This window comes from Vidua macroura, chromosome 18, assembly GCF_024509145.1.
Source record: "Vidua macroura isolate BioBank_ID:100142 chromosome 18, ASM2450914v1, whole genome shotgun sequence".
NCBI classification, from domain to species: domain Eukaryota; kingdom Metazoa; phylum Chordata; class Aves; order Passeriformes; family Viduidae; genus Vidua; species Vidua macroura.
Genome location: NC_071588.1, coordinates 7,137,527 through 7,165,488, shown reverse-complemented (window position 1 = coordinate 7,165,488; position 27,962 = coordinate 7,137,527). Strand labels below are relative to the sequence as shown.

The 27,962-nt window shown below is 43.6% G+C and overlaps 2 protein-coding genes across 7 annotated transcripts; one reads left to right on the top strand and one right to left on the bottom strand.

Moving 5' to 3' along the window:
• Positions 1-816: 816 nt before the first annotated feature.
• PGAM5 (PGAM family member 5, mitochondrial serine/threonine protein phosphatase) lies at positions 817-10,067 on the top strand. Of its 2 annotated transcripts, none has more exons than XM_053993685.1 (6): positions 817-1,090; positions 4,176-4,354; positions 5,591-5,716; positions 6,116-6,204; positions 6,501-6,631; positions 8,434-10,067. In XM_053993685.1, the coding sequence occupies exons 1-6, from the start codon at positions 834-836 to the stop codon at positions 8,582-8,584; spliced, it is 933 nt and encodes a 310-aa protein (XP_053849660.1). In that variant the 5' UTR covers positions 817-833; the 3' UTR covers positions 8,585-10,067. The 2 variants fall into 2 exon arrangements, with proteins under 2 accessions (XP_053849660.1, XP_053849659.1); XM_053993684.1 differs by having other exon boundaries at positions 819-1,090; positions 6,498-6,631.
• ANKLE2 (ankyrin repeat and LEM domain containing 2) lies at positions 10,003-27,726 on the bottom strand. Of its 5 annotated transcripts, XR_008439827.1 has the most exons (14): positions 27,385-27,703; positions 23,491-23,922; positions 22,362-22,553; positions 21,336-21,529; positions 20,298-20,486; positions 19,867-19,989; positions 19,452-19,518; positions 18,617-18,798; positions 17,142-17,248; positions 16,096-16,289; positions 14,812-15,490; positions 14,551-14,682; positions 13,484-13,788; positions 10,003-10,337 (listed from the first exon to the last, which is right to left on the bottom strand). XR_008439827.1 is itself a non-coding variant. In XM_053993680.1 (13 exons), exons 1-13 carry the CDS (start codon positions 27,653-27,655, stop codon positions 13,569-13,571), a joined length of 2,982 nt encoding a protein of 993 aa, XP_053849655.1. In that variant the 5' UTR covers positions 27,656-27,703; the 3' UTR covers positions 10,391-13,568. The 5 variants fall into 5 exon arrangements, 4 of the variants coding, with proteins under 4 accessions (XP_053849655.1, XP_053849656.1, XP_053849657.1 ...); XM_053993680.1 differs by lacking the exon at positions 10,003-10,337 and having other exon boundaries at positions 10,391-13,788; XM_053993681.1 differs by lacking the exon at positions 10,003-10,337 and having other exon boundaries at positions 10,391-13,788; positions 22,413-22,553.
• Positions 27,727-27,962: the final 236 nt, after the last annotated feature.

Sequence of the window (27,962 nt, the reverse complement as noted above, 5' to 3'; positions counted from 1 at the left end):
TGGGGTTGGAAGGGACCTCTGGAGATCATCCAGTCCGACCCCCCAGCCAAAGCGGGGTCACCGAGAACAGGTGACACAGAATGCATCCAGGTGGGTTTGGAATGTCTCCACAGAAGGAGACCCCACGACCTCCTTGGGCAGCTGTCCCAGTGCTCTGCCACCCTCAACCTAAAGTTCTTCCTCATGTTGAGGTGAAATTTCTTGTGTTCCAGTTTAAGGCCATTGGTCCTTATCCCATCACTAGGCACCAGTGAAAAAGAGTCTTCTCTTCAGACTAAAGAGGCCCAGCTCCCACAGTCTGCCCTCTTAAGAGGTGCTCCAGACCCCTCGCCATCCTTGCAGCCTCTGCCGGACCCTGTCCGGTACCTCCTGGTCTCTGCTGTTCTGAGGAGCAGCTGGACACAGTGATAAAGCTCAGGGCTTATAATTCAATATGACGGACTCGGCAGTGCCGGGTTAGCGGTTGGACTCAACGTACAGGTCTTTTTCACCTTGAAGGATTGATCACCGCATCAGGCGATTAAACCAGGCAGGGCTGGCGGGGATCGCCTGCCCAGCTCTACACGGTGACCCGCGTGGGGTGAAAACCGGTTTGGGAGCGGCCAGGCAGGACCGGCCAGAGGCGGGCGCAGCTCCGCGGGCACCGCGGGCACCGCGGCCGGGGGAGAGAGGCCGGGCCGGGCCCGTGAGGGTCTGTGAGGGCCGGGGCGCCGGTGGGCTCCCCGCAGCCCCGTGCTCCCCGTTCGCGGAGGAATCTTGCCCCGCACCGCGCTCCGTCCGGGGCGGGGCGGAGCGGGCGGGCTCGCCGCTGAGGGGCACGCGGCCGCCCCGCCATGTCGGTCCGCCGCGCCTTGGCGCTCGCCGCCTGCGGGCTGGCGGGCGGCTCCGTCCTGCTCTCCGCCGTCGTCGTGGGCAAGCAGCCGGCCCGCGGCGGTGGCGATAGCGAGCCGCGCCCGGGGGGCTCCGCCGTGCCCTCCGCCGCGCCGCCCGGCTTGCTGCTGCTGCCGCCCACCGCCTCCTGCCCGCCGACCGCCGGCTGGATCGAGAGACCCGCCGGCACCGGCAGCTACTGGGACAGCAACTGGGACAGGTGGGCGCGGCCGGGCTGCGGTGGCGGGGCCGCCTCCTCGCCCGGGGAGGTCGCGGCTGTGGTGAGGGACCGGCGGGGGGGATCCGGGGGCGGCGGGACCTGCCCTGAATCGCTCTCCGGAGCGGCGGAGCGGGCTCGGGGCGGGGCAGGGCCCCTCGGGGATCGGGGGGCCCCGGGTCCCCGTGGGAGCAGCCCCGGCTCGACGGGACTCGTTTCCCGGTGAAATTCCGTGTGATGACCTGCTCAGGGCAGAATCCAGATGAAGTTCGCGAACACCCGTGGAGCGCCCGAGCACTCCGGAGGGATGTGCCAGCGCTGGGTTTTGTTCAGACAGCTCGGAGCCTTACCCTGTGCAGGTCCCTTGATTCTGATGCTTTCCGCCAGCCAGACTGCCAAGCCTCAGGCTTGTGATAAATGTAAGCACTGGGCAGAAGCGTGCCTTTTAAATTTTTTTTTTCCAGCCGTGCCTCGATGTTGCTGTATGCCCGCAGCAGGGTTTTCAGCTCGGCAGCAGCTCCCGTGTGGATGCCGAGCGCTCTCCCGTGCTGGGGCCTGCTGCTCTTGATCCTGCCTGGGCTGAAAGCCTTGTCAAGGCAGTGGCGCTTTGAGCCCAGCTCACTCGTGTTCTTCAGCGTTGAAACACATTCACACAAGGGTTGACTACATGTTTTCTGAATCTTTAATTAGAATGTGCAGATATCTGCATGGAGCTTTGGCTCATTTAGCTTCGGTCTGGTAGAATTATCTCCCAGGGGAGACTTATGTCAGGCTCCAGTTTAATCGTAGTAAATCCAACCTAAGCACTAACAGATTTTATTGTATAATGCATCATTTTGATTTTTGAGAGGCTACAGGATCAAATGCTCATGTAAATAGGGCTATGCACACCCCAGTGATAAAAATAATGCCTTCATTAAATAAAGTTACAGCTGGTTACACAATTTTACTGAGGGAGGTACTAAAGCTGCTTGTTTAACTGCAGCTCCAGGCCTTCCTGGTTCTGCTAAATGGTTGATTTTCTTCAAGGACTCTACAGTACTTTTAGACTCAAGTAGTTTTTTTGAAACCAATCCGGGAAGTAGAGATTGTGCCTTAGGTTACAGAGCTGTCACCCCTGGCTGAGCAAACATGGCCAGATAATACTTCCTAGCAGTTCAGGATAGCGAATCACCATTCGTCATAGTGTGCAGACAGTGGCAGTGGAATATATTACCCCAGATCAATTTGTTTTCTGCTGCTTGCGGTCTACCAGTTGTGGCTTAGGTTGTGCCTGCTTGAAATCTTAATCTTGACTTTTGGATGTTATTGGCAGAAGCAGTTAATGTGCAAAGTTGTTAAATGGCTTATAAATACACAGAATATCTGACCACTGCTCTTTGGCGGCAGGGACTGTTTAGAAAGGCAAGTCTTGAGCAGATAACTAGATACTACAATATTCTTAACAACCAATTTGTTTGAAACAAACAAATGCAAATATCAGACTTCTTATTGGTCTAACAGGGTATCACAGTTGGAATGTTGGTCTCTGCCATTTGCACAGGGATTGTGCAGCTCAGTTCTCAGAGAGGACAGATCTAGTTTCATTCATGTGGAATATGTCATGACAGACGTCAGATGAGTTATTCCCCTTGCTGCTTTACTAATGTGCTTGAATTGATTTTAAAGATTTTTTTGTTTTCCTATTGGATCTTGCCAACAGTATAATTTCCAGTGAATCAAAACTATCCTGTGAAGGAGCAATAGAACTTAGTGTTACGGGCCTGTTGTTTCATTTTTAATGCCTTGCTGAAGAACTAACAGCTTGAGGAATGTGTACAGTCTCATTGTCTAATGGAAATCATGTGTTCAGTAAAGCAAAATGGAGGCAAGAGGGCTTTGCACAGCCAGTCTTGCTGTGAGAAATAGGTGTGGGAAGCAGCAATTTTCTGTGAACAAATTACTTTGTCCTAAACGGAATAAAAATTATTTTCCATTTAAAAAATCTATCTATCAGATAAACAAGTTTAAAACTGGAGGAAGTGAGGTGTGGTATGAATAAAATACGCTCTGAGGTGGAGTGACACAGAAAAGGATTTGTATTAATGGGGTGGAGGATCAGTGCAGAGAAGGGCCCAGACTAACGTGGGGAAGGTTTGGGAGGGTTGGTGCTGATGGTGCAGGGTTGGTGCCAGAGGTGGGAGATCTGTAGCACTAAAGAGAATCACAGAATAATGAGGTTGGAAGAGACCTCTAAGATCATCAAGTCCAACCTATGCCCTAACACCTCAACTAGACTATAGCACCAAGTGCCATGTCCAGTCTTTTTTTAAACACATCCAGAGATGTGATAGCAGAGAGAGGGGGACATCCCCGTGTCCTCAGGAGGAACCAGGTCAGCTGTCTGGGTGATGTGCAGAGCAGGGTGCTCGTGTGCACTGTGACAAGTGGAAGAGAGATTAAAGTGGCATGAGGGGAGAGAGTGCTGAAAAGATGAAAGGATAAGTAAAACACTCCAGGCTGAAAAATAAGAAGTTTTACTGGAGAGAACTGATGTGACCTAGTTTAAAGCAGAAAGTAATTCTCAATGTGCACTGCAGAAGGTTGGAATCTTTCTAGGATGTTGTTGGGGGGGTGATTTTTTAGTCATTTGATGTAAATGTGATTGATAAAGTGCAAATTTTGTAGGTGTTATTACAGGGCCTTTTAGATATGAAGCATTTTCTTTCTTTAATGGTCAGTCTTTTTCCTGGGTGTCCTTCCTGGTTAGTTTTTCTTGTCAAAACCCATACCATTATATGCTACAAGTTTTTCTGTTGCTCATTGCTTTTTTTTCCCCAAGAATTAATTCAGGTGGCTGGCACTAAGTGGCAAATTTACTTATGTCAAGTTACACCTTTTAACCCATGACGTTAACTTTGTTTTCATGCAGGCATTTATTTTTACTTTTCACACAAAGGTTTGAATCAGTTTTATGATACAAGTGGCTAAATTGTCAGTTTTAGTTCTTCAGCTATGTCTGGAATTAAGTCAAGGCTATATATCTGTAAAATTCCCCTGCCTCTCAGTCTCCCCATCTAGAAATGACTCTTTAAATGTGTTTGTTTAGACGTGAACCACTGGCTCTTATCAACCTGAAAAAGAAAAATGAAGAAACCGGTGAAGAAGAGCTTGCCTCTCGTTTAGATCACTGCAAAGCAAAAGCCACCAGGCACATATTCCTGATCCGCCATTCCCAGTATCATTTGGATGGCCGGGCTGATAAAGACAGAACTCTGACCCCACTGGGTAGGTATCACTAGCAGCATCATGCTTGGCATTTTGAGGAAATGATTTTTTACCTAATGAGGTTAGTAACTCAGCACTGATCTGGGTCTTGCTGCCAAACCTCAGTCCACTTTCTGTATTCCTTTGTGGCAGAGAGATGTCATGAATAAGTTTGTTTTCTTCAGTTTTGATCCAAACATTAAGATGTGATTTAGAGAGTTCTAAACACGCTCAGTTGTAAAGAAACTTGTCAAAGGAAATTCCAAATTATTGTAAGTTTGCTTTAGCAAACGTTCGTGCCAGCTGATGTAATTCCTAAGGGTTGGGGCTTTTAAACTTCATTGAGATGGATTTTTCTTGTGTTTCTCTTAATTTAATCTGCTGATTTATTTAAAAAAAAACACCTCTGACTTTCAGCTGGAGTGTTATAATTAAATACATTGCACTTTTGCTGCTGTCACTGTTTCTGGGAGTACTGCTAATCACTTAGATGAATTGAGGATAACCTTTGTCTGTGTTAATCTTAACTCACTGATCCTGTGTCTAGGTCTCAGATGCTAATTAGTATTATTTTAATAATGTACTTGAAATGCAGTGAACACTTCCTTGATTATGTATGTGCCAACACTGTTTTCAGAGGGGGAAGAATTATTTCTGTGGACTTTTTTCCTACCCACATCTCAATTATTGGTGTGCAAACAGGAGCGAAATGCTAATTGCAGGCCTCAAGTGCTATCTTAAACTGGTAACAAAGCATAATGTTAATCCTGTCTCATCCTGTGCCTTAAGTAAGTGACTTAACCTGTCTGTTGTCTTTTCACCTGCCTGCCTGAAAGGTGGGATGAACCTTCCTGAGGCTGCCCAGGTGCTGTGAACTGTGCCAAGCTGGTGTTGCCTTTATGAACCACAACACACTGTCAGGCCTGAGGGGGATTGTTGCTTCCTGGGGATGGGGCTAGCAGGGGTACTGAGTACTTCAGTGAAAGTTGCTGAGTAAGTTTTGGTTTTGGGTTTTTTTTTTCCTAATTGAAACAAAGAATTTTATTTCCTACTGATGCAAGTATGACTTGAAATTGTTCAATCGGTAAGCTTGGCCTGAGTAGTGGCTCTGATGAAAATGTTTTCCAGTTGCTTTTTAAAAGTCTAAAGCCCAGCGACAATGCAGACCTTTTATGTCTTCTGGACAACTCTCTTGGTAGTTTGTGTGAGGTTCTAATGGGAGTGTCACCAATTTATATAATGAATGTGCTTTTTAAGGTCGAGAGCAGGCTGAACTGACTGGACGCAGGCTGGCAAGCTTGGGATTAAAATTTGATCAGATTATCCACTCCTCCATGACTAGAGCAACTGAAACAACTGAAATTATAAGCAAACATCTCCCAGGTAAGAGACTTCCCTTAATTTTTCATTGTCTTCTGATCCTTCAAACTGCTTCCAGTAGAATTCTAAGCTTGTCCTTAAGGTTGAGATGTTATTTAGCCATTTCCCAGCCCTGTGTGAATGTCTGTATTTATAAAGAAACCTACAGCCGTAATTCTGTTTGTTTCCAGTTTATCTTTAAAAATACAAATACACTTTTTCGAAGTGTAACAGACAGGCTGTTCTGTTCAGCTGGAATAAGTTGTCTTGCTGATGGCAAAACAGTTTTGTTGGAGAGATACACATTGAAGAGTAAGCCTTCCTCAAAGAAAGACTGTGAAAAATGTATTGATTGTAGAGTTGTGGGGCTGTTTGTCATGGCATGTGAACAACTCCTTTCTGAATGTGTATCTAATATTTCAGGAGTCAAAAAAATCAGTACTGATCTGCTGAGAGAGGGAGCACCTATAGAACCAGACCCTCCAGTCTCCCACTGGAAACCAGAAGCTGTGGTAAGTTTTTCTTTAAAGTTTTATTTATGGTTTGGGATTTTTTTCAGTATACACTGTATGGACAGACACTGTAAGTGTCTGAGCTGATCTTGGTTATCACAGCCCTTAGATAATTGTATTCTTTCCTCCTCCTCAGTAAGTGTGCAGAGCAGTTAAAATAACCTGCAGTCCTTGAGCATTAGTTCAGCCCCAAGTGCACCCCGGTAACCAGGAGCTCTTGAGGAGATGAGGTCCCTGGGGATGCAGGCAGTGCTGCTCTGAGCTGTGTGTAACTGTGACCTCGGTGCCCTCAGCAGTATTACGAAGATGGAGCTCGAATTGAGGCTGCTTTTCGAAACTTCATTCATAGAGCTGATGCCAAGCAGGAGGAGGACAGCTACGAGATCTTCGTGTGCCACGCCAACGTCATCCGCTACATCGTGTGCAGGTACGGGCTGCCTGCCCTGCTCACCTGGGGCTGCTCCAGGGAGGGTTCACTCAAACAGGGCTGGCTTGTGGCACCACTGAGGGAGGAGATGTGTTGATTTCACTTCTTTGAAGTGGTTGGAGATTAGTGCTTGCATTGTGAGCAGCTGCTTCTGCAACTTTATCAAGGTACATTTGATAATTAGAACACTTTCATTCTAATTCTAAAGCAAAAATGGCTAAGTCAGTGAATCTTAACTTTTTTTGTACATCTGGAGAGTTACTTTAATTACTATATGCTCCTGCTTCCATAAACCTGAGGGTAGTGCCTGTTAGAAAAGATTGCAAATAGATGAATTACTGGATGCGTCTCTTTGAGGTGACATGAATTTGAGCTTATGTAATTAAAGATTGATTCTGTTTTGGGAATTCTTTACTAATGGATATTTTTGAGTTATGTTGAAGTTGCATTAGTGTGTTTTTGCAGTAGCATCTAGTATTGGATTAAGGGGAGAGTGGATCTTTCTGATAACATCAAGGTTGTTCATAAAGGAGAAAACAGTTCTGGATCTTTGCCTGTCTCTGTATCCAGTCAGCTGAGTCTGTTTTATTCCTCTTCCCCACCAACAAAGCACTGTCTGTAAGATAATGTCGTGAGCAGGACAGATGTGATTAAACTTTAATCTGATTAATACCTACAACAGTTTCAGTTAGCTTTGTTTAGCTGAGCTAGGTAAATGCTGGCCTATCTGCTCTCTGGGCTGATTTAGAGCTTTTCAAAATTGCTATACTTGAAATTATTGATCAGGTAAACAGACTATTCTTTCCTGTTGTTCCTGCCAAGGCTTTTTCTGAAATACTTACCTACCTTTTCTCTTTGCTGTTGCCTTCCTCTTTTTAATGACTCTTCTGTGCCTTCGATTGCAGTCAATCTGATAGTACAATTGAACACAATCCATGTAACATTTCCTTCAAATCTAGCTTGGCTATAGCTGGTATTTAATTTTTTGGGCTTTCTACAAGACTGTCATAAGAGCCAAAACCAAGTCATTCCTCAGTATCAGAGGTAAAAGCTGTTTGAGGCAACATGGTATTTTTTCCAGCTGTTTGATACAATTGATGCAGCTCCTGAGGCTGTTGAGTTAGGGAATTCAGAATGGCTGCAGACCAGCTGTGATGCTGTGTTTCTGTGGAAGGCACAAGGTACTTGTTCTTGTCCTTCCTGGGGAATGATGTAGCCCATGGAAAGTAGTTCCAGTGAATTTCTTCCCTAGGCACATGCAGGCCTCTGTAGGGAATCCTGTGTCACTGCCTCTGCTGTGGGGGTGTGGCTGAAAGAGATTGTGACAGTCACTGTTTGCCACATCCAGGTCCTCTGCTCAGGCAGCCCTTGGGTGCTGAGCCAGCTCTGCCTGTCCCACCTGCACAGGTGTTGTGGTGCTGCAGCCTCGCTGGGCCGTCCCCTGCCCTGTCTGTGACGGGGCTGCTCAGAGCACTCCTGGCAGCCTCGCTGCGTTGGAGCTGCTGCCTTCTGTCCACGTGAACTAATCCTGTCAGCAGTAATCACACCCATCTGCTGGACTCTGCTTAGCCAAGGGCACTCTTGGCCCCGCTCCAGTTACCAATGCTGCGGTTTTACAGGATTTCCACAAGAAAAGGCTTTTTTCCAAGGCTGACTGGGGGCATTGGTATGCAAGCCGCACAATGCCCACCAGTTTTGAGTTTCCCCCTCCTCCTCTCCCTATATGGGACAGAAGGTGATGCTGTGAGGGCTTGTTAATCTAACTGTTCATGAATTATTAATATATGTGCTTTTGTCACCAGAGCACTGCAGTTCCCTCCAGAAGGTTGGCTGCGACTGTCTCTCAACAACGGCAGCATCACTCACTTGGTGATACGTCCCAACGGCAGAGTGGCCCTTCGAACACTGGGTGACACAGGTTTCATGCCTCCAGACAAAATCACACGCACTTGAGTGAGCCAAATGGATGGATGGCTGTCCAGGAGCTGCCTCTAGTCTCTTTGCACTAGCACATTCTGCTACAGTACCACTAGATTTTTATTACATTGGGGTGTGATGCTGTCTTAAAATGTCCTTTGACCCCATTCCTCCTTCATATTCATATCTGCCTTTCAGTCCAGAAAAGAAGAAACCTTTGTAAGCCTGAACATGTCCAGTCCTTAAGTATTCCCCACAACTCAAAGCTGAGCTGTGGAATACAGGTTGAATGTCTGCTCAGCAGTTGCAAGAGCAGTGACTTTTCCCTCACCCCGCTGTGAATTTCTCTAACCAAAGCTTGCTGCTGTGGGTATTTTTTTTGTGCAGGAAAGCAATTGGTGTGGGAACAGCCTTGTATCACACCGCAGCTAAAACAGAAGGTGAGCCAGCTTGTTCCAGCTCCTGCAGAAGTGACAAACAGGGAATTCTGCTGTCCAAAGGACAAAGGGATAAAGCTTTTTTGTAAGCTGTTGAATGTGTATGTTGATGTTGTGTCATTGTTCCCCTCTGCCCCCAAAAAGCCCATGTAAACTGTGCCTGGAGGTTATGAGCATAAAGGAAAGAGGGTAAAAAAACCATTTGCCTCAGAGCTGTGGTGCTAGAACTAACTGCTGCTTATATTAAGTGTTCCACCATCCTCAGGAGGTCCTTTAAGATGTTTTTATGAATGTTTTTCAGTCTTGTAAAGCCTTTAACCAAAACGTGGTCTGGAGAAGGCTGTAGGGATCAGACTGTAGCAGTAAGATGGGAGGAAAGGAAAGCAGCAATCTTCTCGAAGTGCTTTCAGTTACTGACATATTTTTGAGTGCTCTTTCCCATTGGTTTGTTTTTGTTGATACCTTACTTTCAGAGTAGAGCAATACCACTGAGTTCAGGGTAGTGATGCTGCAGGTCAGAGGTCCTGCAGCACTGGAGCAAACTGCTGTTGCCAGAATGGTGAGCAGGTGGCCATGGACAGCTCGTCTAGGGCAAGTGTACAGGACAGGCATTGAGCAGAAGGCTTCAAGGGCCTGCTTCATACAGCTCTCATGCTGCTGGGCTTGTGGGAGGGGAGGGCTCTGAAGCATTCTGAGGCTTGCTGGGCACCTGAGCTGATGTAGAAACTTGGCTCAGTGAATAGCAGGACAGCAGACATAACTAACTTGTTTGGCAGATTCTCTGATCAGTAAGGATGTTGATGAGATGCTGAACTTACTCCTGTCAGAGCTGTATGAAGCATAATCGGGGCACACAGCCTATGGAGAAGAGGATTTAAGGGCTTGATACTGAACTGCTTATCATCAGGATAAGTTAGGAACAGGGACTGTGAGGGAATAAACTGATCACTGTGTAGTGTAAGGTGTGGGGGGCAAGAGGAAACCATCATGATGTATCTCTCATTAATGCAATGAGAATAATTTATCCATTTTTGTCTATTAACTTTTTAAAAGTTTTGAATAAAATACTTGGTCTGTCTTTCTTTCCTGTCTCTTCAGCTGAATGGCTGCATGGGCAGCTGTAGCAAGTGTGGCTGGAGCTCTGTGGGGACTGCTGGTACAGGACCTGGTGTGTCCCACACTGCTCAGGGCAACAGCTCTTTCACCAACCACCTGCAATGTAAACTGGAGGTGGGAGCCAGAGCAGTTAATTTTCATCAGCCACAGAGCTGCCCAGGAGGGGAACTGCTGTAGCCTAAGCACAGCCATTTGCAGGGCTGTGTCACCACCACGAGGAACAGGAGCACCAGCACCTGTAAGATGAAAATTCTGTGATTTTTAGTTTTGTGTGGGTGCACATGTACCCTCTCATACACATCCCCTTCTACATCCCCTGTGTCAGTCAATGAGCTCTTGGTGGGTAAGCAGAGGACACAACACCTCTTTGCACAGGTACAGAAATTAACAATAGTTTTGGTGACACTTAAGGTGGGGGTGAAATTTAAAATTATATCTTTTTTACCATAGTCTGAGTTCCTCTCTCTTCAATACTGTAAGACTCTTCTTTTAAGTCTTTGATGGTGTAGTCCATTGTCACATTGTCACCAACACTCACAAAAGCTGCAGGTATTGTACAAGCAAGGCCTGACCAAGCCAGTGATGTGCCTTGTCGTGCCCAGCTCCTTCTCCCCACATCCCCTATTGAACACAGGGTGACACTTTCAGCTATTCATCTGATTTTAATAGAAAGTGGGATAAGTCTGTATTTTTAACATGACACTTTGCTAATTAAAAAACAACCAACAAAAACACAGCTATTTTGCACCTTTAAAAGTGAACTTTTGGCCAAGAAAACACAATTCAAGCACTATCACTCTGATTTAAAGTGTCTCCACAGGCTCAGTGTTGAAGGGCTTTCTTCACAAAATCACAAATGATCAAACTGCTGCATAAATTGCTATTTTTGTCATAGCTGAAGTAACACATTGTTAGAAAAATGACCTCTTAAGTGAAGCACAACTGGACTAATGCACATTATAATAACACAGTTTAAAAAATACTCTCCTGACTGAACCAAAACAACATTTCAAAGTGAAAGGCAAGGGTGTGGTGTGGGGGTGTCTGGCTACATGTACATACCAGTAACATACATTTAAATATTAAAAAAATAAAGCATAATAAAAGTGAAAAGGACAGAGAACTAGAGTGTTAGTATCAGTCTCCTGGCTCAGTAACAAGCTCTTAGCAAAAGGGCAATGCTGCTATACCACAGCTCTGAAGCACCAGAGTGGAGAACAGCAGCTGCACCCACAGCAATTACTCCAGCAGTTTGGCTCTAACATGGTATTAGGCAATTTCATCAGCTGATCCATTTCTCCAGAATGATAAAGATGTAATTTATGTTAAATTATTGAAAAAAACCCAACCACCCAGCAAAAAAAAAAAAGTCCATCTCAATCCTTTTGGAGTAAAACTCTTATGTATGTGGGATCTTAAAAATATTTTGAGACCAAGGAGCCTGCTACATAAAAATAAGTTTAAAAACCCTTATGAAATAAGTCCGTTAATATACTTAGTAGCAGAAGGTTATGTTTTTGGTTCTGGGTTTTTTAAAAAACATGTTTCCTAAAGTATGACCCCCCCCCCAGGCCCCTGGTACTTGTCTGGAATATGACTGAATGAGAGGCATTTATGTAAAGTAGGTCTTCCTAATGTCCAGCTCCATAGAACTAGGTTCAATTTTAACAAAAGAGCAAAATATGCCTTTTTTTTTTTTTTTTTTTTTTTTTGTAAGAATAATTTCTAGAAGAGGAGTCTCTCCCCCCTATGGAGAGCTATCGCACCAAATAATCCAACTTAGAGACATTAAAAGACATCCTGTTCAGAAAGCCCAGAGAAAAACTGTATTTTATCTGCCCATAGTAAGTGGATGCCACTTTTAAAAAAAAAAAACTTCCAAAAGAACAAAAAACTTAATTAAAAAAATATATTACAAAAGGCACTACTGAGCTTGCAAAAGCATTAAGTGCAGTGTTTAGGTTTGTACCAATCACGAAGCTGTGAGGGTGCACAGTTTGTGTGGAACAGTCACTGCCGTGTGAGCAGCCCGGGAGCCCCGGGCTCTGCAACGCCCCGAGGGTGGGACCCTGGGGGAGGCCGGGCCGGCCCCTCCTGCCTCCCACCCGTGTTTGCTCAACTTGGTGCCCTTCTCGTCCAGCCCTGCCAGGTGGCTCTGAGCTCTCACTGACTGTGTGGCACCAGCCCATCCTAATCCATCCCTTCTCACCAGCACACTCCTGCAGGACTTCATTTTCTGATCAGATGTATCTTGTAACAGTAGATAGGTCTTTTTTCTTTTTCCATTTTTTTAACCTAGAGAGCTGTTTCTGGAAGCCTTTCATGCAACATTACAAGCACTAGGCTTGAAACTGAAAACTCTCTGGAGTTTTGAAAAGCTTTCTTACTCTCAGCATCATGCTGTCAAAACAAGTCATTCTTACAGAAGGCTGCAGAATAAAATTATTGACTGCTGTAACAAAAACTCATTACCACATCAACACTAGAGACACAGTAAAAGCTCAGATTTCGTAAAAATGTTTTGTCCTTAGTCCTCTCTCTTTACAGTTGGGAAATAGCCACCTCCTGCGCCACTGGCTACCATGCTAATAAATTACAAACCAGACCATTAAGATAAAGTATCTTGCTGGTAAATTTGCCGAGATTATTGCTGATGTGCTTCTGTGTAATAACTATTCAAATCTGCTAGTGTTAGTAGCTTCTCTGGGGAAAAAATAACCATCTAATTTTGAAGCTTTTCCTTAAATCTTCCCACTACCACTTAAAGGAATCCCAATAGTTTCTACAGTGCCCTGTTTCTAAAGCACTCGGTAGATCTCAGTGTCTGTAACAGCCTCAGAACAAGCAGAGACTCGAGGGTCTCTGTGCAGATCTGTGCACACACACACAGACAGACAGGTGAGGGTGGGTGTGGGTATCAACTGCCCAGCCCAGCTGGCTGGAAACTCTCTGCTTCTGCACAGGGTTTCACATCTCTGCTCCACACTGCAAAGTTGTCCTTGCATTCCCAGGCATGTTTTAGGCTTTTCCCCCTGCAAGCAGGACAATGTTTCACTTCCTGCCATCAGTCTCCTCTCCCATGTTTTATTTGCTGATGATGCATTTCCTCGACTATCCAAGGTCAAGAAAGGCAGTTGAGGGTTGTGTGTTCATTACAATGAGGATAAGTAGTGATAGCAATTACCACCATTGCTAAGGACAGTTCAGCCCACTGTGGTACTGGCAACAAGGGTTAATTCAGCTACCGGACAACTGCACTGTCACAAACTTCTTGCTTATCACCAGTAATAATCTACCTCGTATATGGCATTAAGACATATATTCCATTGTTTAAACATACAGTTGTCCTCAATTGAGGAAAAATAAATAGCCGAGTACAAACCTCATGTCACCTTAGTAACATTGTAGTTTCTCCTCCACTCTAACAATGAGAACAGAACTGAAGTCCCAGGATGAGGAGCTGCATTCTAGTGGGCAGGAGGCTCTGCAAAATAGCGCAGGATGCAGGCGGGGCTGTAGCGCCCAGGGCTCCCAGGCTCCGGAGGGAAGGAGGCAGCGCTGCCGTGTTTCCCCGGACTTCCTGGTATGAGACTGTTTCTTCCTGAACTAGGATACACTGAAGCATTTGGAAGGCAAGCAGCCATGGACTGGGACTGGAATCTTGCCTTCAACGCTGGACTTGGCCAACTGAAAGAAACCAGAAGTCATTGCACACATTTTAAAGGAAACTACAATAATGAGAGCAGCACTTGAACTCAGAATCACTTTAGAGCTCAGAACCAATGCACCAGCTGAGAAAAATCATGTCTGATAAGAGACAGATCTGGAAGAAGAGAAGGAACAGGAAGAGCATGAAATATTCTATACAGATGTGTTGCCCAAATCAGTAAGACATAATTTCTTTCAAAATGACCATGATGACACACACCATCCTTCACATGAACAATTATTTTGGACTGGGGTAATAAAGGATTAAAAAAAAAAACACTAATAAAAAAATGCCTAAAGACATTAATTTCACCTTAACATCCCTCAGCACAATCTAAGGCAACAAGGCAACAAACACAACATTCCTGCACTGCATCAAAAACAGGGATGAATTAGAAACCAAAAGCACAACTATCACTGGGTCCAGTGAAGGATCCAAGTACCAAATTAGCAAAGTGAGAAACTGGTCAAGTGGAAAACAGTCACATCTAATTTGTCTGTGGAGGCATGTCCAAGTTACTTGGAACAGCAGGAGAATGTAAAGAACATGATTGCAGCACAATGAAACTCCTTATCAGTAAACGCCAGTCAAAAAAGGCTTTGGTGATTAACTTCAGAAAACAGTTAATTCTGCTGAATTTGAAATACAGGTTTGGGGGCAACAAGGCCTGAAATTCTGCTATTCAAGCTGACCTGCTGAAAATGTACTTCAGCTCCCGTGACTGAGTTTGCAGCCAATACCTTTGCCTGTCAGATGAGGAGTAGGATTGCACTGCGTGTTTCCATTTGTAAATCATTGGGAATTTCTGGGGATCAATCTCTGCTCCTTCTATAGCTGCTAAGACATCACCATCCAGCTTCGAGGGTTGCTCCCTAGAATGGAAACAAAACTAGATGAAAAGAGAACCATATATTTATTCAGGCAATGAAACACCCCAATTCAAAACAGTTTTATAAACTATCAGCAAAGAGACTGTCTGTGCAAGTAAGAGTTATTCTTACCCAAGAAGAAATAACTTTAAATTGCCATTTGTGGGTGAAGTCTTCAAAAGAAACTTCTGGGAAGGAAGTTCTTGATGTTGCTGTGGCTCAGTCTGAATTCCAGATTCTCTGGACACTCTCTGCTTTTCTAATGATATTTTGTGGTCTGTCCTTAACTTGGTCTCTCCATGTTTTCCTGTAACACTTGGCTCAGAAGAACTTGCCAGTGACACTGCAGAGCAGGTCTTGTCCAGAATTCCCTCATACTCAGTTTTTTCAGTGATTTTATGAGATACTCCTGCAACCTCTTGTTCTTGGAATGACAGGCTTTCAAATTCTGACATCAAATTGGAAACGGGTGACATGAGGCATTCTGACCCATCATGCAGCTGCTTTCTGTCACTGATGATCCTTTTACTGGACACAGGACTGCAAAACCCGTTTCTGCTGGCAGCAGCCCCCTTCTCGTAGTGCCGAGGGTGAGCTGAGGTCTCTATGATGTTTCCTGCACACTCCATGGACAGGATATCACACTCAGCATCTCCAATGGCATCAATGCTGGGCTCCTTGGACACCAGAGAGGGGCTGATATTTCGTGCTGCATTTTGTCTGTTTTTGATTTCTTCTAAGCTCATGTCATCATCATCCTCATCCAAAAATGCTCCAACAGAAATGGAATTGCAGGACTTTTTGCTTTTGCCTGTAAACAATTTTAACAAGAGCAACACATAAGAAAACTTTAAACAGAATATCAAGTACATAAGCTAGGGAAAAATGCACAATCTTTATGCCTTATTCTATTTCCTGAAGACCTCTCTGACTATATGTAACAGCATGAACTAACATGACTAAAGCTACAAAAGCAAAATGCACACATGGCAAGAGGTGGTCTAAGCTATAAAAGCTTTCCTGGGTTTTGCTTCTTGTGTCTTTTCACACTCACAGTTGTAAAGAATTATTATTTTTAAAATGTTATTTATTCCATATCTGTGGATTATGAAATTCTATACCTTAAGATGAATGCCCAAATGCTCTGAGTGAAAACATACTGAAGATAGAGGTTTTCTTAGAGGGATTTCATTTGGGGGCTACACTCAAACTACTTCACATGAAAGATAAAGATTGTATTTCTACATTCACAGTGTTGTTGGCTCCTTTTTTGATGCAGTAATCAGATTCTCTGGATAACAGATGAATAATAGCAACCACAACAGGTGAACACTGCTTCCCCTGGGCACCAAGCTTTTTCTGTCCCTCTTCTCCCCAGATACAACCCATTGTTTGCAGCATTTGTCCTTTTCTTACCAGAGGGATGTGCAGTTTTATATCTATTGCAGGTTTCATTTTCCCCTGTTTCTGGCTGAGCCTTTTCGCTCATTTCACGATGACTCAGGTACTCTTCTAATTTTTGCAGCCCCTCCTGGGAAGACAGATCAACAAAACAGCCCAGAAATTCCCAGTATTCAACCCACGGGAACCCCAGTTCATGAGCTAACTCCCTGCAATAAATAAAATAAAACGAATCATTTGTGAAGACATAAATATTAGTTTGACAACAACTTTTCTGATCACATTTTAACAGCTACAAACAGGAGCACAAACGTGCAACCAGGCAACACAATCCCACCACAATCAACAGTCTGCAAAAGCACAGACACATCCTTAGCAATCAAAGTATCACCTCATTTGTTCCAGAGCATTTTTCACATTTCATCTACTATTTTTACAGTTGGCAGCATAAACATTGCTATCTTCAAGCTGACTGTATCTAGACATTAGACAGAGAAGAATCCCCACTCATACTGCATGCACCAGCTTTTTCTATTTGGGGGTGGGAGAGGGAGGAGGAAGTGAGGGATTATTTTATAGAATGAAATGCAGTCAGCTTTTAACGAAGTATTTTTTCCCATATGTTGCTGATAGAAGGTATTTTAGCTGCAAGGACACACCACACACACACAGCTTTTATAAAACAGCAAATTTGTATTAGAATCTTTTCATTCTGCTCCCTTTTAACAATCCCTCACTTTCACAGAACAAACAGGCTATGCATAATTTTAGATCTGACAAATGAGGCAAGTAAATGTCTGTGAAAAGCATTCCACACATACCATCAATAACAGCTAAAATATCTTTATTGCCAAAGCTAAGAAAGATAGGTCTCACATTTTAACTATCTTATTTACACAAAAATACCGTAAAAATCCAACTGCAAAATATTTCATTAAATATTTCTGCAGTAGCTTTTGCCCCAAGATATTGTGCAGTGAGTAATAACTGTACTCTCAGCACAGTCTTTTGCTTTTGCATGATCTATTATTAAGTTTTTATATTGACAGTCTTTTAGATACCTTCCAACTCTTTCAACACCTCTCTCCAGATCAGATTTCCTGACATTGTGAAAGAAGCCAGCTCTCTCTCGCGGTGGAGTCTTCCACAGCCTGCGAAATTCTTCAGCCTTTAAAAAACAGAAATAAATTCAAAAACTACCCCCCACAATATGAACTCAGTGCTGGCTACACATCTGCCTACAGGTCTAGAGGATGTTCAGTTGTTGGCTGTCCACAAGTGCTGCTCAACTCCAGCTACAAAGGATCTCACATTGGATCTAAAGTTACTCCTTTCACTACTGGTGGTCACTCTGATCTCTTAACTGCTCATGAAAGAGAAGGACCTTAATGTACAATCATCTGAAAATCAACTGCACAGACACCACATCTGCCTGGTTTTAATGTGTGTGCAGCAGGAAACAGAACTGTCTTGTGATTTTGCAATGTCATTCTATTTAATTCCAAATGCTTCCTGGTCATTGGATTCAAAGGGGATATCTTTTTATGCACAGACTTGCTACAATTATTAGAATAAATTCTTGCTGTCTATTTTGAAATTGGAATGCCTCAGGGGAATTTTTTTTTGCAAAATCCTGCACTTCACTTTATATGACAATGATCACAACGATGACTAATAACTACATTCAGACATTAAAAATACCTGTCAGCAATCAAAATTATGACCTGTTTACACCCTAGATTATATTTTATGGAGTATAAATGATATTTACATTTCTGTCAGTTGAATAGAAAATAGATCAAGAACATTTGGGAGAAAAAGCATTAAGCGTTTTAGTAGACCTCAATCTTAAAGAATGGAGCCATCAGTCCTCCACTGTATTTATTCACTGTTTCTAAAGCTGTCATATTTACAGCATGTTCACATTAAATAAATGAGTCAAATAAACACCTGTAAGTTTGGAATATATTTAACAGATATCTACGTATTCCTCCTAAAAACTGAAGATTTTGATTTTCACTATACAGACAATACATTTCCAAAACCATCCCAACACCTACTACTTGGTTGTCAGTTTTTCCATCTAAAAAAATATATTTATGTTAATTCAACAAGTAGAGGTTAACATCCAGTGGCAACTTCTAGAAATGAGATAAAGATATAGTTAAGGTTTTGAAAACTGATTCATAGCTGCTTTGAAAGGCTTTGCTTCAGGTTTGAAAGTTACAGCAATTATCTGTAAGAAATGAAAGGTTTGCCAAAGGTGCTCTTTGAATAGATTCCAAGAGGAAAAAGAAAACCATTTTTGACTGAACTTCTACTCTTCTTATTTACACCACATTTCTGTTTTCTGCAATAAAAAAAATTTACAAGTTTCTGTGCTTCTCCATGGAGGAAGATCCATCTCCTCAGCAAAGAGAGAGCCACAATCTGTACCAGGAGCAAGCTACACCACACAAGGAACCCTGTGGAGATCTTCTTTATTCATAAAAAGGAGAAGCATAGGCATTGGAGCCACAGGGAGTTCTCTCCTTACCTTTGAGGGGCTCATGGGGCCTGCAAAAGCCCTGATGGACAGCACTGGGTCTTTGGGGCTGCCAGGGTATTTAGGCCAAGCTCTCTGGGGGCCATCGTCCATCTGGTCGGGCGACCACGGTGCCCCAATGACCGGAGCTGAGGAATTGTCTTCTGCCCTCAGGAGTGGGACGTAATAGTGACCTAAAATAAATCATACAAAGCTTTCTCGTTCAGTTTATGTTGCATCAGCCTGCTGCTTCTTCCTGCACTACCAATGCACCCATACACTGAACCATCTGACTTTACTTCATTCATAAAACTACATGTAATTCAGACCCACGGCTTCAGTGATTAACAGATCACCTTTTAGTGTAGTTCCCTTCTCTTTCAAACACAGAAACACCTGCAATAATCCATAAAGCCCTTCCCTCAGGGTCCTTAACATTTTTCACAAACTCCTTTTGCCTGAACACACACATGACAAAACAGGGAAAGTTCTGTGTCAAGGAAATGATACAATGACAGGACTCCCCAGCATGACAGATACACCTCTTGCCCTGCAACAGGTTTTTGTTTCTTTTAGATTGGACACTCTGCTCCAGGCTTACTGAATCAGGGCCTTGCCTACATTACAGAGCCACAAGGGCAACCTTGTGATCCATACATGAAGAGTTCTGACTGTCATTTAAAAGACAAAAAGTTCTCTGTCCCTGCTCAATTTCAGAGCTTCCCTTTCGTTTTCAGAGCACTGTACAGCAGCATCATTTATGAACTAAAATGCTACAGAAAGCAAACAGAAGGCAGCCAAGAGCCAAAATACACGCCTGATATAGTACAAAACTCTGCATACAGACCTTTCAAGTACTCTTTTATCTTTTCTTTCAATTCGGCAGATTTGTTCTTGCTTCTTTCACAAACTACCTGTTAATAGAATTTTACTTGTTAGGGCAGCATAATAACCTCCTTTTTAATTCAACTGCAATGCGTGCTCTTTCTGAACAATCACATTATTGGCCCCTACCCATCTCACTCAGTACTTTTAATTCATAGTAAAATTCACTAAAATACATCCAACTTCATAAATTCTAAAACTTTTCCATGGACACAATCAGCATAAAATATTTTAATGTTATACAGAATTTACTCTTTAATCATGACAGTAGCACCTTACTACAAGTCTTCTATCCACGGTAGTCAGTAATGTCTGAATATGAAAAATGCTGATCAGGATAACATTTCTGGGTTTGCTGTGGACATGGAGAGACTTACTTCTGCTGGAGTTTGATCGTATTTGTTTCTTGTATTTTTTACAATGGCTGGGTGTGAGGTAAGCACATTTACCACATCCACATTTCCAAACTTGCAAGCAAAATGCAATGGAGTATCAAACCACTGCAATGGGAAAAAGGGAAAAATTCACATGCACTTAGAAAGATTATAAAGTCAATACCACACATTTAATTTTGAGACTGAAGAAAGTAAATACATGTCATGACTAATTGTCTCAGCTCTTAACAAATCTTTTCCCACCATAGTGCAGAATAATGATTACCAAAACCCACAGAACTCATGGACAGCTCCTCTTCTGCTCTCTTTCAGTCTCCCTTACACATCCTTAACCCTTTCCAGTTATAATTATAATAATAGTAATAATAACAATAACAACACCAATAAAAACCAGGTAACCCCTGAGATCTTACCATTTTATCTGGAGTGTTCAGGTAAAGGTCAACAATATACTGGATGCGTTTCTTCAACATGACATCGTTATCATCTGGGTACATCAGCCGCATGAATTCTGGGTTTTCCAGAGTGTCCAGCAGTAACTGGCAGATAGCAGGCTGATTCTCCTTGGCAGCAACATGCATGACATTGTACCTACACCCTTCCTGGAAAAAAAAGACCAGTATTAGAATGAACCTCAATCTAAACAGCTTTCTTACACCCAGAGATGTAATTGATTTAACTGTGAAAATACGTGGGTTCCTACACTGAGTTTTATATGGATATTTTTGTAAATACTTATCTTTACACTCATATTATAATTAATGAAATTATCCTTACACTCAGTTAGTGCCTTTATTTAAGGAAAGAATGTGGCAAAAAACGTACATTAAGATATTACACAATAAAGGGAGGTAGGAAGTTCAGTTTAGATAAAGAGCAGGAAAATGGGTATAGATACAAAAAATTCAGTTTCTTTGCTATATTACATAAAAAATTTCAACAACTTCACAAAGTTGTTGTAAGACTGTTGATACAAGTTGAAGTAAGACTGTCAATTTTGCTAAATGGCACCTTATACATGGTTTTGGAATTTAATGCAGGTACTTAGATAAGCAATGCTGTAGGAACACCTAATTACAGCCCAGGCCCTACCCTGGTCCTTAAATTTAGTCTGTTTTAAAAAAGATTGCAACTACTTGGAGAAGACCAAAGAGTAAGAAGACAAGCCTATTCTTGCACTACTGAACACAACTATTTCTCCCCTGAAGAACTGCACACTCGGTTCCTTTAGCTCTGCTGGAGCAAAGGGAGCTCTCGGGGTGACCTACAGAGAAGTGCCCCAGCTGCTGTCAGTGAACAGAGAAACCCTGCACTGGGTGGAACAAGGTGTCTGGAAGGAGGAGCAGGAAACATCATTCCTTCCACTTTTGCTTTCAGGCCCCAAAAGCTACATCACTAAACCAGAACCTGGATTTTCCTGTTTTTTTGCTGGTTTTGTACAGGTTTTTTACCTGTACAATTGTTGGGTTGTCTCCTGACCCAATCAGGTAACGAGGGTTACTCCAAATAAGGTCTGAAAACGTTGCTGTGTCTCCTTTCTCCACAGCTTTCCGAAGCTTAGATGTGAGATCTTGAGTCCGTGGACTTTTGTAGCTGTTGGCTCTCTCCTTATTCACAGTGTCACTCTCAGGGGAGCACAAACCATCTATCAAAACACAAATCACTCCTTTCTAGATAAATTCTTTCCAGTGACCACCATTTGCACACCCAGACCATGAAAAGTATCTTTTAATCTAAACCATGTATTAATTTGGCATCTTTAATATACAGGAGTAATGAAACAGAACTCAATAAGATGACATTTAAATATACCAGTAGTCAGCAATAGGGAGGGAGAGGAAAATGATTAATCAACTTATAAAACTGTTTCAGACTATAATAGGGACTATAATAGGGTAAACTTTGTAATTACCAGTCTGCTCCCATCCAAATTTAAAAAGCAAAATTCAGCAAGAAACAACCATTTTCTGATTATTAAAATTGCTTCTGCAGTTCTGTAACTCCTAAACCACTTTAATCTAGCAACTGGGAACGCTGTGAAATATGACCAGCGCTTACCATTTTATTTCTGAACTTATAAATTTACTTAAAAATTGAGTACAGTTTTAATATCCAGTGCAATTTTATCAGTGTCTTACTAAACCTGAAAATCCTGAAGTCCATGAATCAAATCAAATCCTAACAAATATGACCATGGAATACTAAGCAAGGTATCCATGCAGACCATTACCTACATTTCACCCTTAGAAGAGTAGCAATGGTACTTTACTTTTAAAACATTTTCCACATTTTAAACATTTCTACACTTAAAATAAAAGTTCTTTTAAACTTCAATTTATTCAGTGCTTCGCCTTTGAATTTTTTCTGTTATTAGTATATTGGTAAGACAGTTGTTGCTTCTCTCACAAAAAAAAACAAAAATAAAAATCAATGCTGTCTATTGCATCTACTGTACCGAGAAGAAGTTCCCCACTTACCTCTGTTAAATGATCCCACTTTCACTGGAGACAAACATAAAGAGGACTTGCCTGGAGATGGGAAATAATCACAGATTCCTTTAGCAAATTTCTCAGCATCCTCTCTGTTTGTAAAAGCTTTAAAACGGGAACCCTTAATCATCTTAACAGCCTGGAGAGCTTCCTTCCTATCTTCATAAACATGTATTCTCTCTGCAACAAAGAACCACCAAAGTTACATTGCTTCAATAATCTCAGATATCAATTCCTAGGCAGATTACAGAATTCTTAGACTATCATTCCAGCTTTGGTCTCAGATTGTTTATTTTCCAAACATGACATAAAGGTCAAAAGTCCTTTTAAATCTTGTCTCTTGGATACTGAGCAGGAGCCTCCCACACACTCCAGGTTATGCCAGGTGATCCCTGTACAGGGCTCAGCCATTCCCATCAATCAACACCCTTGTAATGGATGGGCCACCTTCAACAAAGCATTTCACTTCTAGATGAAAAAGCAAACTCAGAGCTCATTCACCCTGCATTACTTTTGGTGCTGCCTTGTTCAGAAAGACCAACTTTGTAATTGATCCACAACTTTAAGATCTACACTGAGAAACTTAGATAATAAACAAATCCTTCTCCTTTAAATTATATTGTTCAAATAAGGGTATCTTAATGTAGCTTTTCTTAGTAAGAATTCTTACTACTGTCTCAGAGGAAATGATCCTGTGCACTGCTCTACTCCTGTCAGGAACAGAAAGGAAGATGGGAGAACTTTTAGAAGAGATCATTTAAGTTTCAACTGATGACAGTATAAATAGTTTAATGATTGTTTATTTACAGGATTACTTCTTATTCTTGAGAGGGATTAAAGGCACAGGATAGGTCCAGAGTAGCAATAAGAAATAATTTTCTTCATCTGAGCTACACAGAGTAGAGGATCCTCATACATAGGAACTGTAATGGCAAACACCTGGGATGTCTTGAACTGTTGTCTTTCTGCCTCAGAATAAATACTATTTATAGGAACAAAGAAATACTTCAAACAATACTTGCAATACTAAAGCAGTGGTGTTCAGAACACCTGTTACATAAAAGAATTCTACTCAGACATAACTAAAATGCCTATCACTGGAAATAAGAGTATTTACCATTCCTTGCCAGTATGTCGTCATAAACTGGGCAAACACCATAGAATAGTGGAGGATCTCTGGACGGTGTCTGAGCAGTGATTTGTGAATCAGCACCACAGGCTGGAGCTGAACAGTTCATGTGTGTCACAGCATCTTCTTCTGGAGGGTTCAGACCCACACAGTACCCAAAGTCTGCCTCCTCAGAAGTGCTTCCATGGCTGATGTGATTCACTGGGACATTTCCAGCAGCCTCCTCTGACAGAGCAGACCCTTCCTCCTCCAATGCTCCTTGCTGCTCCAACAGTGCCTGAGCCAATTTTTTTTCAAAAATAAACCTTGTAGTTGCAGTAATGGGCCCACATTTCAGTCCTGCTCTCACAATCTCTTCTCTAAGCTCATCGTGGCTGAGCTTCTTTAATCGGGACAATATTGTATCCATTGTTATTCCACCTACAGGAGGCAAGAGAGGAGAAAAACTGAAAAAAAACGAAACTTCTACTAGTTAAATGGTGTATTAAAGCAAAGGAAAAAAATGCCTCTTAGCAATTTCTTGAGATTCTGAAGAGATCCTTGCAATGCAGAAAAGACAAAATATTTTTCAACTCAATGTTTTTAACCTACCAGACCCATAGCAAATTTATTTCCTCCTCTCTCAACTACTTAAAATAATATTTACAGCTTACATTTTGTTCTTGGTATTCCTTTTTCAATTTCTTCTGAAGTGAAAATTCAATCTAGAGCATTTATTCATTAAAATTTATGACAGGCTGAGAAATATTTGATTCCCGACAAGAAGGCACAATCTATTTGTGCAATGCAATACAAGGACACGAGCACCAGTCAGCCCCAAGACAAGGGGCTGCACCTCCAGCTAAAGGCACAGAAGTATTTCTAGTATTTCCTTAGGACTTTCTGTCTCACAGAAGTCTAGGGGACAAGCACAACGCAGCAACCAGGGCAGGCTTTCCCTGGCTGTGATGCAAGGCTGGAAATATGTACACAACATGTTGTTTCCCAGGCCTGTTTTGAGAGCAAACAGCCAGAAGACAAAAAACAACTCATCTTTTCAGATCTCCCTCTCCAACAAAAAACAGAAGCTGGGAGAATTTCTCCATTTCCAAAGGAACATCCTTCTCTCTGCTATGATAAAATTCCCCAGGCTCACATCCCTCCATGTAATCCACACTGACAGCTTCCACACTGGTCAGCAAGAAGATACTAAAACCAAGCTGATGCCAACACAAATTCCTTGCTCTGAAAAACACAACTGAAAAATACAGGATTTGGGCAGCTCAAAAAATGTAAGAAGCTTTCACATTATTTCATCAGGTACTGCAGCCATGTACCTGCACGCAGGCTGTGATTCCCCTGGCACACACTGCTCAGGAAGGGAAGCTCCAGACAGGAATGATTCAGCTGTGCCATTCCCTCAGCTTGCCTTCACTCCTGCCTTGCACTGTCACCTCCTCCACTGCTGAGCCATTTCATGAGGCTTGTACTGCTATGGCCATTTCAGTACTTTATTTTCAATTTTAGGTTTCATCCTCAGTTAATGACACTTAAGACTACTTTTCATATATTTAAAAAACCCAAATGCACAAAGTAAGTTTCTGTAGCTTTCAGCAGCAATCAATACAGCACCACATTAAGTTTCACTGCAATGTGAGTTAGAACAAACACATTCCTAGTGTTAGGAAATACTATGAAAATGTACTTAATGCCAAACTTCAATAGTCCTTCAATTATTACAAGTCAACAGTCACATGAGTTTGAGGGCTGCTTCCATGGAGGGACGTTTCCTTTGAGAGCTGTCTCTTTTTTATGAACATCTGAACATAAGAATGTCTGTGGTTAGAGAACAACATAACCTCAGCCCCTGAACATTTCACAAGCATTTACTGGAAGCTTGCTGAAACAATGGGAAATGAGAGTACTTCCAAGTAAAAAAACCCAAACAGCAGCAGAGCCACAGCTGATGCTGCTGAGCCACTTCCCCAAAGTATTGTAGTTCCCCTGTGATTCCTGAGCCTCCAAGCAACCTCACTGTTTTGATTATCTGACTTGCCCACAAGACTACAACAACAGATATGAAAGATCCTCTTACTTGTTTTTAATTCTTAATTCTCTTATTTTTTAAAATAAAATTTGGTACCAGTATGTTTTAATCAAGGGATGTGCCCCTAAGGTCAAATAAAATATCTATCTGAACTTGCTATTCTAAGGATTTTCCTTTTGAGACTGCATAACCGTAAAATCATAAGGAAGATGAAAACTCAGGGGTGAGAAAGTTCATGGCAAAAACAGCTCAATGAAAACACTCTGAGCAGTCAACATAATGCCTTCAAGAATTAGCTCAGAAATGCTTCTATTTTTAGGGTTCAGAACTAGCACAATCATTCTGCAGAAGAGCAGACCTGTACATATATCTAATTCATGTATGGAGAGTAGACAGGAACATGCAAAAATCCTTCCTGCCTTGTGGTTAAGCAAAAAACATGCTGTGAGGGAGCGATCCCTCTGCTTTCTCATGTTTTGACAGAACCTGGTACCTAAAACTCAGTGCTCAAAATTTTGTCTGTTTAAAAAAAAAAAAAGTTATTTACTTTGTGTGTGTCTATTACAACTCTGGCACAACTGAATCAAAATGATGGCAAAGAGAAAAGATGGTAAAGCAGACCAGCAGTGAAGAATCAGGTTTAAGATCTGTTGATAGTATGAAGAGTTTTCTACAGGGTATTTGGTATGGAAATAGGGAAAACATTGTTGGAGTGACAACATAGAATTCTCACAAAATCCGACTGTGAGAAATTCAGCTAACTTAGATAAGCATTACTGGTTTTTAATTTAATTACCTATTTTAATCTGTCCAAAACAAATTGTGTGACTTGCAAACCTGAGAAACAGCAACTGCTCATTTTGAGACAACCCTTTGACCGTTTGTTACGTGCAGGTACAAAATGAGATTATTTGAACCGTAAAATGTATTATATAACTACAAGTGAGCAGCCAGCACTGAGGTTGTTACCTCTTCTAGTTCAGCATGTAAGGCCTTGCGAGTTACCTTTGCAAATACGAATAATTGCTTTAACAACATGTTCTAGGGCTCTTCCACATCAATCAAAACCTGGAAAAATGGGCAAGAATTGTATTTTCCCTTGTCTCACTAGGTCAGTATGAAACAGCAGAATCTGCTTCCAAAAAAAAATTAAGACTAGATCCATGACAGAATGAACGACTGACTCCTAAGGATGGCAGTACTATTTTACTCTGCTACTCTCCTTAAATCCTTCAATAAATGAGTAATGTAAGAAAACTGCTCTTTTTGGCTGTTTTGTTTTTTTTTTTTTCCCCCCGAGGCAGGAATGGAGAGTCACATCTTGTCTCTGGCTGTATTCGGCTGACAGGATTTGCATATGTTAGAGCAACCATGGCTCCGTGATGGGGTGATTTCTCTGTACCGCCTGTGGGCGAATGAGCCACCAGTTATGAACTACGTGGCTGAAAGGGAACTGGCGAACAAACTTGAAATAAGCCACGGGAAAAGAAGAAAGGGAAGGAAAAAGGGACAACTTTTCAGGGAGGAGAAACGCACACCTACGTCTAGACCCGGAGCGGGCGGGCAGGGGGCGGGAGGGGAAGCGGGAGCAGCCGCAGGGCCGCGGGAGCGGGGCCGGGGTGGCGCGGGCGGAGCCGCCTCTGCGGCCGAGTCGGAGCCGGCGGGGCCCGGCCGTGACAAAGCGGGAAGGGGAAGGGGAAGGCGGGGTCGGGCCCGGCCGGGCCCGCGGGCCTTGGGGCCGCGCAGGGAGGCGGACACGGCCGCGCGGCCTCCCCGGGCGGTGCCCGGTGCCCGCTCCCGGCCCTGCCGCGGGGCGAGGGGCAGCACCATCCCCCGGGCTCCCCCGAGTCTCTCACCTGGGCGACTCCCGCTGCAGCGCTGGCTCCCCGCGGCGAGCGGCGCCGGGGCGGACTGGGGAGCCGGGGACGCGATGGGGGTGGCGGAGGAGATGGCGGCCGCCGCCGCCGCCGCCCGGCGGCCGCCCGGCCTCCTGTCCCGCAGCCGCAGCAGCCAGCCCACGGCGCCGATGACGGCGCAGGCGGCCAGGAGCTCCCAGCACGGCCATGGGCCCCAGCCGGCTCCCCACAGCGAATCCCAGACCCCGGCGGCCCCGACCCACCACTCCATGCCCGGCCCGCGGCCCGCCCGCCGCACGCCGGCCGTGCCCGCACGCCCTCAGGGACGGTACCTCCGCGGCCTCGCGGCTTCCACCTCCTCCGCCCCGCGCCCGCCCCCCAACAGACGCGGCGGCGGCTCCGCCCGGCGCTGGCGGGGCTGCGCCGCCTCGCTGGGCCTCACCGTGACCGCGGCTCCGCTCGGCCGCCGCTCCCGGGCGGCGGGGAAGGGCCGGGGGAGGCGAGGCGGGCGCGGCGCCGCCGCTCCGGCGGAACACGCGGCGGAGCTCCGCGCTGCAGCCGCGGCTGCCGGGCAGGAG